The 15,585-nt window shown below is 40.8% G+C and overlaps 1 protein-coding gene across 3 annotated transcripts; it reads left to right on the forward strand.

Annotated features, from left to right (window-relative positions):
• The first annotated feature begins 5,528 nt into the window (after window positions 1-5,528).
• Window positions 5,529-15,542, forward strand: podxl (podocalyxin-like). 3 transcript variants are annotated; one of them, XM_027020254.3, is made up of 9 exons: window positions 5,529-5,961; window positions 10,048-10,599; window positions 10,878-11,186; window positions 11,411-11,514; window positions 11,636-11,662; window positions 13,226-13,343; window positions 13,457-13,500; window positions 13,588-13,710; window positions 13,974-14,290. In XM_027020254.3, exons 1-9 carry the CDS (start codon window positions 5,919-5,921, stop codon window positions 14,010-14,012), a joined length of 1,359 nt encoding a protein of 452 aa, XP_026876055.3. In that variant the 5' UTR covers window positions 5,529-5,918; the 3' UTR covers window positions 14,013-14,290. The 3 variants fall into 3 exon arrangements, with proteins under 3 accessions (XP_026876055.3, XP_026876054.3, XP_081579396.1); XM_027020253.3 differs by having other exon boundaries at window positions 5,531-5,961; window positions 14,148-15,542; XM_081723270.1 differs by lacking the exon at window positions 5,529-5,961 and adding an exon at window positions 8,994-9,447 and having other exon boundaries at window positions 14,148-15,542.
• The last annotated feature ends 43 nt before the right edge of the window (window positions 15,543-15,585 follow it).

Below are 15,585 nucleotides of genomic sequence, written 5' to 3' on the forward strand. Positions count from 1 at the left end.
ACATGCCTAATAATCTATTTTCTCTTTCTGTCAAGGTACACCTACCCCTGATGTCATGATGTTGCTGAGGCTCAACCCATCTCAGCTGCCAAGGCTCCCACCACTCCATGATGTCTCCTGCTATAGCCCACCACACCTTCACCCCAGCCAGCTACTTCTCCTTGATGGATGTTATCTTGCAGGATGGGTTTCGTGCACACTACCAGGACAAGAGTAGGACTTCTAAAAAACTGGACTAGACATTATTTGCTTATTTTTTCATCTTTTATTTATTTTTTCTCTTAAAATTGTTAGTAATGTGGTGGCCATTGTTGGTCAGAGGAGGATTGCAACCCCCCACCCTTTAAGACTTTGTTCCTCTCAATGTTTCTTCCTCATGTTCTATGGAGTTTTTCCTTGCCACTGTTGTCCTTGGCTTACTCACTCGGGGCTTGGACTTGAACATTTGTAAAGCTGCTTTGTGACAACATCTGTTGTAAAAAGCACTATAAAAAATACATTTAAATAAAGAAGCTGGACTGTTTTGTCTTCACAGCAGCATCCTGGAATGTTCAAACAGGAAACCCATCAAAAATGAGCCAATGTTGAGTCATGTTGAACATTCGGGATCAGACATTGCTGGTTTTGTGCTAATTGAGCCACATCTGTTTTCTTTACCACTGGCTTTACCTTTGTTGTGTTTTCATTTCATGGTAACCCTGTCATAGCACCTGCCCGTCAATGTTTTCAGGGACTGTCATTTTTGTATTCAGCTATTGATCTTCACTGTATCAGGTGCCATAAAAACTCAGCTACAGTTGACATATTACTTTTCATTATAGGAAATGGTGCTCTCTATTACCTTATAGGAAACAATGATCTCTATCTGCCAACTAATTTCCTTTCTTTTAGGTAACACATGATAGTGAACTCTTTTCTGTTCCCTCTGAAATGTTTTGAATTGAACCGAGGAAACCTCAGCTGGACTGAGGAAACTCTTGTGATGTATAGACTATTATTCATTCATGTGACACTCCTGTCCTTTGCTAGTCACTTTGGATAGAGCTGAGGCACTGTATGCATAACCCTGTAGTACCAGGCTGGAAATGGCCTGTGGTAGGCCAACACCCATGCACCCCATTTCCTCCTATAGAAAGGCACGGATCGTCCTACTCCTGTTCCTGGGGAAGCTCCTGTTGGCTGCTTCCTGTGCCCCTCCCATCTGTGAACAAATAGAACATATTTGGTCTATGGTAGCCATTACCTAAATCCCCCACTTCTCCAAGACATAAAACAGCCTTTTTCCTTTTCTCCCCCCACTACTACCTCCAAGGTCTTTCTTGAGATATTGTGTGCTTACGCTCCCTTTTGCACTGTCTGCTCTTTTAAATCAACACTCACAGGAAAAGGCTAAGAATAAAGCATTAAGCTTCCTCCATCGTGCATTGTTCAGTAGACCCTGCCCCCTCACTTCCAGGGTGGAGCCCTGTCAAAACCACCTGCTCAAGATTGGAGGTTCATTTTTGGCAACTGTGGTGGGTGGGTCTCCTGGGGTGAGTGTAGGACTGGTGTGGATCTCCAGGCCTGGTTGTATCAGACACAGTAGGGAGCCTTTATAGTAGCTGATAAATCCACCCAGCTCTTGTATATCAGGCCAGAGTCAGATGACCAAGTCTGAAAGGTAAACGTCATTGCTTGGCTCCTTCACACTGACTCAGTGCAGTTATCATGGGAATCTTCCATTGTTCTCCCTAAATACCCCATTTCAAACAATACACTGATGGCAGCATATTTTCATGCTACACAGGACAATGCCTGAAAACCAATTTGCTACAATGCCCTGAAAAATACTGTGAGAATACAAAAATAAATAAATATTGCTTAAATATTGTACCTGCCCTAAACAATATTTGTGATTTCTCTTAAATTCCAATAGAGTATAAGATGCATAGTGTATACAACTGCAATATATTATCAGTTATGAGTGAACTCGAGTTTGTAAGCTTCTTCTGCATATCAAAATAAAATGATACAGTCACAGAACAGGCTGGGAGTGACCATACGTCAGAAAGACTGATTATATTAAGGCACTGTCACCTATATCTCCCAAAAATGTTCCCCAAAATAAGCCAATGCTTATGGAAGCATATTGCACAAATATACAAAATGATTATATGTTTGAAAAGCAAAATACAAATTTATAGCCACATCACATTCTAGTCAATAAACATCTCTAGAAAGCTGTACACAAGCTCATGCTGTTGGCCTCCATCTGTCATCTGTGATCCAGTTTTATGCAGGTTCTCTTGCTAGTTTTAAACCTGGACTAAACCATAGCTTCTGGTATCCAGTAAAGCAATGCTAAGCCTCACTGCTTCAGTCTTCCTACTGCACCAATCAAATTTTATGAATATACATTTGACGTTCTTCACACCTTGCCCCATGGCAAGAGCAGAGTTCAGTTTGGTTGTCCATTGTTAGATAATAAAAGTTTGTGTTCAAATTCATTTACCCAAAGAGTGATTATCATGTTGAACACTTTTATTTTACACTCTGAAGCACCATTCAGGTCAGACAGGCTCTAGAAAAATTTCCTCTGGCTCCTATCTCAGTCTTTCACTTATTGTACAGATTCTCTATGATGTAATACCATAACATAATGGGAGGTTCATGCACATTTTGAGGGGTTGTCTGCAACATGTTGAAAATCCCTGGGCAGTTTAAGGAAGAAACACAGCAGGATAGATGAATAAGAAGCATCATTATCTTTGATCAAAAATCTACACGGGTTACTTAGCATGGATTCACACACACAGACACACACATGCAACCACGTAGCACACACAGAGGCTTCCCCCCACAGAGGTCGGCTCCGCATGGTACCAGGCTTCTGATAACCAGGTGCAGAGTGTTCTGTGTCCTGTCAACTCCTACAACTCACTCTCTCGTTGCTCCATTCCTGAACAAGGTCTCTCTCACACACAGATAGCACAAATCTAATCATCCAGTACTCTCTTTTAAGAGACTGTCTTAAAAACCTACAAAGACATACATGCCAACATTAACAATTAAAGCACCAAAGTTGTCATTTATGAATAGTATATTTTAATACAGCATATCATCATGGAAAAGGCAGAGTTTAGTTTATGTCTCCCTCTAATAAACTGATGCAGTGTCATTGTGTCATCACTCTTCCACACTTTAAGTGCAAAACTTTATATACACAACAAAGGTTTTTTAAGGACTATATCATCCCGTTTATCCCATTAAACTGAGAACAATCACCACACGGCAATGCTGGAAGAATCTGTTTATGCTGGTGTCAGTCACATTAACATACAGTCCACATATTATAAACCAAAAAGGGGATTAAAATAAACATACACTACCTCACAACATGACATTATGGCCCAAGAATTCACCTTGTGTGTGTTCTCTGCTCCTACACTTCACCAGTACAGACTCTGTACTCAAAGTACTGTCGAGGACAGCCAGCCTCTTTTTCAGAAGTCAAATGATCTAGTCGCCCTGTTAGCTTCAATTAGCAAGGGCAGAGTGAGGTTTAAGCCGCCACTGACAAGTGCAAGTGAAGAACAGAATTTGAGTCATGGAATGAAAGCTACATCGTGAGATGTATACACACACGAGTTTCTTAGAGATTGCACTGAAGAAGCTTCAGGCATGTCTCGTCAGAGGGGGGGCTCGCCCCTGACCTGCTGGTGCTTGGCACAAGATTACCAACCAATCAATGCTGGCTCCCTTTTCACAAATACAGTGCTCTCCACTTTATTCAAAGTACCTACCTTGTACCTACATCCACTGGTAACTATGTTAGGTAAGCCCAATTTATTCATTAGTGGCATTCCTATTTTCTGAGCAGTTTACTATTCAAAAATGTCCTGCCTGTGGTCAGAAAGTGACCACAGATGAAGAGCTACAATGTGGCAAAAATAACTAGTGTATGACTACTGATGGGATATAGCCTAGTTTCTACCTACTAAATGCATCTAATAAAAGTGACATCAATGTAAATAAACTAATCTTAGCAGTTGAAACGTCACCTCTATGCAACCACCTATAGAAACATGCTATAGCTCTTATTAACAACACACACACACGCACGCGCACACACACGTGCGCGGAATGCTTTACCTCACAGTTACAGGGTAATGGTAGTCAAAAATTTTGAGCAATTTGCGGATTTGTAGTCTTCTTGGAATAAATCAATGCTGCATTCCTGTAACATGTTCCTGGAGTCATGGACATATTATGGTGATCTGATACAGACATTCAATTGTCCACCCTCAACCTTTCTCTCCCTGTCTGACAATCACACAAATAAGTAGACTCTCAGACAGAAAGAACAGCTAAAAAGTACCAGACGTCATCCTTAATATAGCTGTATCAATATACACCAGTCCTTATGCCTGCAGGGTAACAGATAAGCATCACCTTAAGTGCTCAAACTAATGCAAACCTAAAGACAAGGTTTTCAATCCCCGTGAGAGTGCCACTTTCACTGTCCAAAAAAACCCCAAAACAATTAGTATAAACTAAATTGCCATACATAATTAGTTACTGACATCATAATAGCCATAATTGTCCAATATTTAAACAATTAAAATTCACTAGCTAATACCAAATTCATGCAAAAATAATTTTCAAAATGATCCCATTTAGTAACTGAATAAGTCTTATTCTGGTGGCCCCTCTAGCCAGTATAATTATCAGATGTGAACACTTTAATTCAATTGCATTAAAGCCTGTCCAATTTCAGACCAAGACCACTGGCCTATTTGTGACTATTTTAAGCCACTGTTAGGCAGCCAGGAAGACAGACCCACACCCATGTGTTTATCACGTCACACTGCCATACAAACTAACATTTCCCGTCCTCTCCTAATATCAAACACGAGGCATAGCATGTATTAAATGGGCAGCGTCATAACTCAGACAATCGAATTGGATAAATATCACCAAGGGAGCTTTTTTCCTATAAAAATAAAATCGAATCGGTACCTATAGGGCTATCCTTAACAAAACTCCATGGCTTGTTAAAGTCCATTTCCAAAGTTTTTGAAGCTGTGCTCTGGGTTGTGGCCTGGTTGCCGTGACAATGAGCTTCGTGAAGATTTTGCAGTTGTGTTGTCTTTGAAATCACTTTCTATATATGGTGACATTTTCACAGTAGCCTTCCATGCACTGTGTAGTTTAAATTGCCTATGCGGGAAGCCTTAGAGCCTCAGAAACTGGGGGATACAAAAATGTGCATTTACACTTCAGGATTATCTAATATCGGACCTAATATAGACCTAAATCAAGAACACATTATGGTCGCTTATACAAGGTCCATACATCATACATAAGATGGCAAATTATCATTTTTGATGTATTATTTCTAGTCGGTATAGTACATTTAAATATCCTCCATTTGGGTCTATGCAGAGCCCTGTATAATTAGCGCACCAGAGATAGCTTTTAGACATGGGCAGTGCCGTGCTTGTGTGAGTACCCCTAACGTACATAAACGGACAACGAAGTCCAGACTAACCAGAGACTTTCCCTAGGACAGATCACAGCACGTCTTCAGTCACTCAGGCGGTCTCCGTTTGAATAGCCGGGGAAGTGAGAGCCAAAGACCTCGGCTTACTACCGCGCAGCCAAGGAAACACAGCAAAAACTTTGCCCCAAATCCCCCGACTCAGGGAGGGGTTGAGACGCAGGAGAAAACCGCTAACAAAAGCATTCTTGGCTTTCAGGAGGAAAAGATCACTACTGCTAGGTCATAGACTGCTTCTGATCTAAATTCAAGGAGATAGGCGTAACGAAGTGGCGTCTTGCCTCACTGCATTAGAGAACGTTGGTCGCGTTTTTTGAGAGCCGCAGTCGGCTGACGTACACATTCTGAGACCTTACAAACGTTTTAAAAAAGAAGCAATATGAGGACGAAAACGGGACTCCTGTGGACTCTTTTTGTGTTAGGTGAGTCTTTTTTTATTTCCCGAATTTATGCTGGTCCGATTAAATACTATTAAAGAGGGGTTTTTTTCCATTTATAATCTTTTTAAATGGACCGCTTTACAGAAAACACAGGCAGCCAGAGAGCAGAGTATTCCAAGTCTTTCATAGTTTCAATGCAAAGTTTAATTGCAAACCACGTTGCGTTAATTAATTAGGTAACAGTGTGATCGTTAATATAATTTTATTCGTAAAGAGCAAACGCTAAAATAACGTTTTTCATATACAAATGCACCCGTTTAGACCCAATGTTTGGAGTAAGTCATAACCTGCTGTCATACAATATGCTTTACAGTGGCAGATTTCCTTGATGATCTTAATATTCATTTAAACGTGTTGTGCTAAGCCTGGATATTTTGAAATGAACACTTTGAACAAATTTGCAGCTTTATGGAACGATTCTGAGAAGCGCTAAACGCGGTTTTTTGTCACCATTTCAAGCCTCTTCTCTGAGCAGCTATACTGAATTGTAGAGACTGATTAGGCAGTCTGCTTGGAGAGCTTGCGAGGGAGCACTGTTTTTCTTTAATTACGCGCGCTGCACCTGCCTATGCAACCCAGAAGAAGTGGGCTGAAGTGACAGAGAAAGCAGTTACTCTGGTTTCGTGTTTCCTTAGTTTTCCTTAGTGTGCAAATTGAACCACCAACGACTGTTAATATGCGGACTTATTTCACTTAGCCTAAGCACGCCACCCAACAGCTAGGTAATTAATATGAGAAAGCTGTCTTTTGGGTAGCTCTGTGTATCTTGTCATCTAATGGTTCACCGAGTTTCTATGCAGCTGAAATACAGTTGAGTGGTTGCAGGGAATACGTAAATACCAACAATAAAAGGCCAAAATGCCGATTAAACCTAATATCGCAATTCACACAGTCATATATATATATATATATATATATATATATATATATATATATATATATATATATATATATATAGATAGATAGATAGATAGATAGATAGATAGATAAATGTCCAGCAACTAATGGAAGCCTCTCTGTGGGACACTGCCATAAGACTGAGAAAGCAGGGAACAATAGATGGGAAAGCACTCTGTCAACATCCTTTTTCCCACCGAAGGTGTGGTATCATGCTCTGCTCTCATTTCTTCCTCTATGTCTGGACTGAACACTATAGCATTAGTTACACAGGCGTTCGTCTGAATGTCACAGCTGTCTCACTATGAGAGAAGAAAGAGCAGGGAATATGGGGTTAGTGGAGTTAAAAGGCAGCAGTTTAACACAGGTCTTCCTATGGCAACTGCTGCTGCAGTGCCTGGGGTAAGAATGAACTCCAAAACCTAACATGTTAGAGAGTGGGGGGGAGAGAGAAGAGGAGTGTGTATGTGGGAGTGTGGTAAAAGAGGCTTTACCTTGCATATTGCTCAATTCCTCTCCTCTCCTCCTCTGTTGGGCTCATTATTAATCACTGCTGAGGCTGGCACTATCTGGGTTTCAACTCTCCTTAAGCTAGGATGCAATTAGATGATATATCAGTAAAATGGTGATCATTTTTCATTATAAGGAGCAGTGCTTATGGGTGTGATGGGTGCAGAACAGGAAAGGGAAAACTGTCTGGTCCATGAGATTTAGAAAAATAAGTTTTTCCATAATAACCGTGGTTACGACACAATTCCTCTGTTACTACTGTTCACAATGTGGCATGCAGAATAGTCATGGGTGGCATGCAGAATGGTCATGGGTCAAATGATGCTTATTATATCTATAAAAAGAAATTAGTTTGTAACACTTCTGTGAATGCATACTTGCATTCAGAGTCTGTAGTCTGGGTGAAAAAAATCACACTGTATTTATCACTGCTACTCTGAAGATGAAGTGTCTCCCAGCTCGAGAGTTTTATTAGCATACTATAATGATGGTGCTTAGTGTTTCACGCCTGCTTGTGCATGTGTGTGTCTGTGTGTTGAGGAATGTGTTCAAGTCAGACACACAAATGCCCGATGACCCTCTGAGTCCTTCTCCCTTTCTCCTGCCATCTCATTATTCATTCCAAGTGGTTTTCCATTCACAGTCCTCTCTCCTCCCTTCAGCAGAGGAGGGAAACCGTAACTCATAAAAGACCACCCCCAACCCCTCCTCTGGGCCTTACAGGCCAGCTCAATTAGCCCTGAATAGGACACCCTCACTGGAAAGGGCCAGGGGGTGGGGTGGGCTAAGGTGCGGGTGGGGGTGGGAGGTGCTGGAGGGGTGGCATTAGTTGGAGGTGGCTGGGTTTCTGAGTGAGGCTGTCCTTGTCCAGGCAAGGAGACAGCAGTCACTGTCAGACAGCTGTGCTGTATGGCATGCAACTTGAGAGATCTGCAAACATTCACACATACACGTGGATAAAAGCAATACAAGGCAGGCAAACTATTCATCAGGTTTCTTCCTGTATCCAGCTGTCATTCTCATGCTGTTTGAGCACAGACCTACCACATTGAACAAGTCTGGCTGAGAGCCTTCAGAAAGAAGATCCACATTTACGTCACTAGGGGACATTCTCCCAGACTGCACGTACATTGCACAAAGATACAGACCCACAGAAGGTGTGTGACACTGTAGCACTGCATTAGAGAACTGTGAAGCCATTACTTGATAGTATAAACTGGAAAATAAATAAATCAAAGAATTCTTCAGTGTAAATTATACTATACTATAGTAGCTGTTTTCCAGATAGGAAACAAGGTAAATGGTCTAATAAACACTGCAAGTAAATGTTAAATATTATTAAAATCCATCAGTCTATCAAGAGGTCAAAAGCAGACAGTTACCCTTTAGTGTTGGAGAAATTCTAATAGTATGATTTCACAGGCAAGCCACTATCAAAAGGTAAACACCCATTCTGTTACATAAGAAGTCAGTAGCATGGAGGAAGGCCCACGACCGCCCATAGAGTGAGAGTGAGAGAGAGAGAGAGAGAGAGAGAGAGAGAGAGAGAGAGAGAGAGAGAGAGAGAGAGAGAGAGAGAGAGAGAGAAAGAGAAATGGAGATGGTTAGATGGTTAAAGTAAGCTCCATCGAAAATAAGCATGAGAAGTTGCAGTGAGACCACAGCAACACAGAGAGCCTTTCCACTAGCCTTCGTGTGGGAGGTCGCTGATCTATAAGAAGCAGTGGAACATTTAAGATTGAAAATAAATGGATGGTCAGTCCATCTGTTTCCTGTCTTTTAGCTTTTTGCTCCCTGGGGGATGTCAGCAGATAGGTCGAACTACGCTGACCAACATTTATCGGTGGGAAAGATAACCTTGGAACACTGAGAGTGTCTGTGCTGCAGCCTGTAGCATAGTTACAGGGAGGATGGGGTGATAGTAATTGAGCCACAGCGGTGATAGTAATTGAGCCACAGCAAGGGTGTCCAGCGAGTGTGTTTGAGAAGATGCAGGTGGCAGAACAGAGGCTACCACAGCCTTCCACTGATAAAGGCTGTGATGAGCTGACCCATCAGTAGGTGAGGACTGTGAAAGTCAGAACTAAACATTAAAAGTTTATTGTCCATTTTTAACAGAAATTTGACATTTGGGTTTAGAGCTTATGTGTCTGGGTAATAGAGTTTACCTACTGCTCTAAATGACAACCTCCTTCATGCCCTGTCTGCATGGTGTTTTTTTAACTAATGGCCTGAATAACCAATCCTGCCACAATTTCTAAACCATAGTAATTGTTTTTCCAAAAAGTTCCATGTTTGATAACTCTGGGACATGTGACTTTCAAGTGTCTAATTGTGGTGTTATCTTTGTGTGTGTGTAAAAACATTCTCATCAGTCCCATAACATTAGTCACTATTTTTTAGGCATATGTCACAGGAGTGACATATGGGAGTTTCACTCCCTAGCTTATTGGCTGGGCTGTCCTTCCCTGGTAACTATTACTAGAGTAGCTGCTGACCTCTCAGTTCAGGAAATAAGAAAAATAAGCAAATAAAGCTCTAAGCACCAATCAAGGGGCCAAGCAGTAACACATTGTTGAAAATGTGTTCTCTATGTGTTCTCTGTGTATTACTGACACCCTATATTTATTTTCCCAACTTGTTGTGGTCTGTTTTGTATAGGTCTTCACCTGAGGCTAACACATGCTGAAAACAGTCAGGCAATGACCATAACTTCTACAGCTGTCAAGGAAAATTCACACAGCACCACCTCTGCTACAATAGCTCCTGTTACTTCTAACCCTGCCACCCCTGCCACAACTGCTACCCCTGCCACCACTGCCACAACTGCTACCCCTGCCACCACTGCCACAACTGCAACCCCTGCCACCACTGCCACAACTGCAACCCCTGCCACCACTCCCACAACTGCTACCCCTGCCACCACTGCCACAACTGCTACCCCTGCCACCACTGCTACAACTCCTACCCCTGCCACCACTGCTACAACTGCTACCCCTGCCACCACTGCTACAACTGCTACCCCTGCCACCACTGCTACCCCTGCCACCACTGCTACCCCTACAACCGCTGCTACCCCTACCACCGCTGCTAGCCCTACCACTGCTGCTAGCCCTACAACCGCTGCTAGCCCTACAACCGCTGCTACCCCTACAACCGCTGCTACCACTATCAACACTGCTACTACAGCTACCTCAAAAAACAAGAAAGAAGGTAACAGTAATCCATCCAGCACCATCTACTACTGTGTAGAGTTCTGAAAGCAGTCACCAAAGCAGTCAAAGTCTACATTACTATGGATCCAGATACAGACCACAGTAGCAGCACTCTGATAACAACCAGACACAGCATGGTGCCTACAGCTATTAAAACCATTACTCAATACAGTGTCCATATCAGAGCATTATGAGCAATAACATCAGTTCTATGATTCAGGAATCTTCATGGCCTTGCTTGTGATGATCTGCATTCCATGTGTTTTCTTTTCCAAGGTATTACTGGAATCCCCAATAGTTCAACAGTGCGGCAGCAGTCATCCCAAGGACAAACTAGCGAGCCATCTTCTACCACTTCCTCTTTTCATGCAGTTTTACCTCCAATGTCAAGGGATGCAACTAGTCAAAGCTCAACCATGAAGTTATCAGCCACACCTGACAGAAGCACATCCACAATTAGTACCCCTACTGATAATAATGTATTCAGTTCCAGTACTTCAGGGAGCACTAATCAAGAGAGTTCCACTACACATACTTTGGAAGCATCCAAAATAACCAGCCAAAGCACAGACCTCACAAAAAAAGGTACCTTTTTATTCTTTATGGTCAAATAGGCATATTCATAAAAAATAATAATGTATTATTAGGACATTTATAAATGTTTCAGTAAATTCATCCAGCATACAGCCTGTCCTAATTAACTTCATGTACATACTTTTCAGCCAGAAGATACTGTTGAAATATGCTTAGTTTTACTAGGTGGGTGAAAATAAAAAAAAATCAACAATTTATTTATTTATTTATTTTAGAATCAAGAGTACCCTTCCCATGTCATTCTTCAACAACTGCATTTACAGTGTCCCAACAAAGAACATACAATCTCAGCATAAAAGAATTCATTCAGACATATCCAGTAAGTACATTTGTAAATTTTTGTTATAATGTCTTCATACTGATCATCATTCAGTGTTCTCATAATGACCATAATATTCTTAATGAGTATTAACTCAGTGCTGCCATGTTTTTTTGTGCAGCATCCAGGAAATCAAGATCAGAATCAGGTGAGGTTACTTGCATTAAACATTTTCTCTGTAAACTAGATCTGCAACAGTATTAACCATAAATCAAATACATGTATGACACCAGTGCTAGTTGTTAAAAAGCTTGTTGCATAAAAATGCACTTATTTGACTTTTCTTTACCCTGTCAAATAGTTTACACCTTCCACCAACTTCATGAGAAACAACTATTTATTAGAAATATCTTGTAGTTGTGCAGTTAGGGACTATAGCCCATCGGTTGCCATCCACCATATGTCAGCTCAATGTTCATTTTCATTAAAACTGCTTATGGCTGTATTATTTTGGGTGATAGACCACAATCAACCCAGCAATGGCAATGACACATGTAAAAACCCCAGGAACACTACAGTGCCTGATTGATCTCCACTACTATGCCTCTATAACTTCTGTGCTAAGAATGGCCTCTCACCCAAACAATACTCGATCAGCAGTGTTTCTCGGCTGAGAACCTGGCTGCTACCAGGAACAGAGTATGGCTAACAAATAGAGTATGGTAAAAAAAAAAATGGCTATAGTCTGTAATCATGCATCTCTAAGACTTTTTAAGGTGTATGTACAAATGGCCAGTGAGTGTAGGTCCAAGGTAGGTCCAAGGCGTAAACCTGCAGTATTCGCTGTTTTAACTTCCATCAGACTAAGCTGCAAAACAAAGGAGTCCACACCTCCCTTCAACACCACACACTCTATTCCAACCTTTTTTTCAAAGCCCCCGTCTCCAAAACCATGCACTCTTAGCCTACCCTTCTATGCTGTGTGCACTTGCAAAGTAATTGTCTGGCAGGGAGGATTGTTTCCTTGTAGAGGAGCTTCCTGAATGAACCTGCATTCCTGGGTACATTTTTTTTCCTGAAATATTTTAGGGTGTAAAGTTTAGGACTAAAGACTTTTAGAAGTTAACTTTTAGGGGACATTTTGGTTTTAGCAGGACAGCTATTGTACCATTCCACCTAAAAAAAAGTCTCCTGAACATTCTAAACAACTTTTCATTTGAGCCAGATAATATTTCTTGCAGTTTCCAATGTGACCATTTCCAATGTGATGACAATCCATTATCCTTTTACCATATGTCTTTTTACATAGATAAAGACAAGTGGTTTGCTACCACCAAACCACTCTCCCATTAATCTCTGTACTGTGTAGCTCCGACAGCTCCAAGAAAATAGATATAGCAAAGATGGAGTCTGAAACACAACCTAAAGCTTCTAAGTTGAAATAGAGCAATTGCTATACTGATCAGGACTAAGAGCAGATCTTACAAAACTATACTAACGTGACTATAATAGCTACTGAAATTTGGTTCCTCTGAAGGTTTTAAATTCCATACTCTTTAAAAAAAAATCTCATTCAGTACATATAGTAGTCTGCACATACATCAAATGTCCATATACTGAAATGTTATTGTTATGATATCATGTGAATCCAAGGAGACTGTTGGTCTTTAGTCTGGTTCTGCCTTTATTAAAGGAAATGCTTACTGTGGGATATAGGAAAAAAAATTAGAATACGTCCTTGGAGCTTTTCATGCCCTTTTTCCCTTCACAGTCAGACATTCTTTTCAAAGTTTGCATGGAGCACTTTAAAGATTTTGCAGTAATTTCGTGCACTCTGCAAGGAACTGAACAAAATGGTCAACACAATTTCACCTCCGTGACAGCAAAAGGTAAGGGCTGAGACACTTTTTTTCCCCGATCCCTCATTTCCATCCAATACAGCCTTTGCATAAATACGTCTACTGCTGATTCACTGTCTGGTCCTCTTGTCTTCACTGACTAGTTGATCCATCATTGGTACAAGAAATCTATGAAAACATGAAAAGGGTAAGGCACGTTACATTAGCATGAATATCATATACAATTGGTGTAATATGATTCAGTCCTGTCTGAACGGCCCTCTCTTGCTTGTAGGAAGGGCATAAGGAAATCCCCACTCTGATCATCATCCTGGCCTCATGTGGTGGCCTGGTGGCCATTCTTCTTGCTTTTGCTGTGTACTGTACCTGCCACCGCAGGTCCTACAGGAAGAACCAGGTAGCAAATGCATGTTCATCCTCTTACTCAGCAAAGGCTCTGATACCATATGTTGCTGGTATCGAAAAATAACACCCACTCACACACGTTTTAACAAGACATTAAAATAAAGGAATATGAAAATTATAGTATTTTTAATACCTATTTCTTCAGAATCAGAAGCTCTGATTTGAACAGCAGTGCTAGAAATCTGTGCTGTCTAAATCACTCATTTTTTAATTTTCTCTTGGTGCTGAAAACAAAAATGTTGCCTTATCTTGCAGTTGATAAGTGAAACCACCAAATCAAAGTCCAGCTATTAAAAAGCAATAGCAAATTAAACTATCTGGATCATGTTAGTAACATAACAGCAACCCCAGAAGGACATTAGCAAGAGCAAAACAATGTTATGGTGATGTCACAATGTCCCATTCACCAACCACAACCACCACTTCTAGCTACAGCAACACCTAACTGAAGAGCTGCAGACGGTGGAGAATGGTTACCACGACAATCCTACTCTGGAGGTGATGGAGGTGCAGCCGGAGATGCAAGAGAAGAAATTGCCACTGAACGGCGAGTTTAACGACAGCTGGATGGTGCCCTTGGACAACCTGGTCAAAGAGGACCTACCTGATGAGGAGGACACTCACCTATAAAGGATGTTATCCCAGCCTATTGACAGCTACCAGGACATCATCCAGGACCAATCAGAATGCAGAGATGACACAGACTGCTATAAAGACTGCCAATAAGCCAAGCAGTAATTGGAAAGTATTATTCACAATTACAAAACACATTTAAATGCTGGGTGAAAACCCCATAGTGGGAAATCTTTTAAAAGGACTAAATTTAAAGGGACTGTCCAGTTGGCATAACACTAATATGTTGGACTCTTATCTCTTTAAAGAACTCTCAACATCTGAGATTTTTTCAACATTGTTTCAAAGATTTTAAGGCATGTTTCATGCTCTGAAACAGTTAATTTCACCTTACTGTTGACTTCTAATGCTTGAAAGGAACATATACTGCTTCTAAGTTAAAAAAAATAGAACTAGACCTATGGATATATACCGATTATCCTGGTATTTTAGAGTACAGTCCTAACTGAATCACCATAAGGCTAGATTTTAAGGCACATGCACATGTATTCATAAACCCACAAAAATGGGTTTCAATTCACCTTGTTACTTGTACTCCTTGAGAAGACTGTACAGCACCTATTTTGTGTCTTGTCATTACCACATCTGGATTGACTATATTCACGCTAGACTGAGACCTATGGATAAATATTGATCATCCTGGCATTTGCAACTGCAAACCTAATTCAGTCATGGTGACAGCTGCGACATAAGTCACAGTCATGACTTTACAATTGCAAAGCACTTCACAACAGAACAGCACACAACATTAAATTATCTAATTTTTGACAAATGTTCTGACAGGGTCTTGACCAGAGGGTGCTTTGTTTTGTATATAAGCTGTTATTTTTAACTTGTTTGAACAGTATACAGCCATTTCGATGGTGGTTGCAACTGAGTTTTTTTTTCCCCACAAGCTTTTATTGAAATATTTAAACTGCCCAATGTTGTTTAGAGACAACAGCTTTTAGTACACTCCTGGCATGCTCCAGGAATGTGGTTTTTAGGAATCTTCTTCTGCGTCCTTTCATTTTTACAGATACAAGTATTTTGTAAATATTTCATGTGTTATATTAAACTTAGTTTGCCGGTGAAGGCAAGCAACAGGGGTCTGATACACTGGAAGCCACTACTGTTGATATATTTTTGATTATTTCACTTCTTTTGCCAAGGAATCAAATGTCTATATAAAATAAATGTTTCACAAATGTCTACCCTCTGCAAGTTGTGTAAAAATAAGGAAAAAAAATGAAGA

Source organism: Electrophorus electricus, chromosome 11, assembly GCF_041902795.1.
Source record: "Electrophorus electricus isolate QZ-2024a chromosome 11, ASM4190279v1, whole genome shotgun sequence".
NCBI classification, from domain to species: Eukaryota; Metazoa; Chordata; class Actinopteri; order Gymnotiformes; family Gymnotidae; genus Electrophorus; species Electrophorus electricus.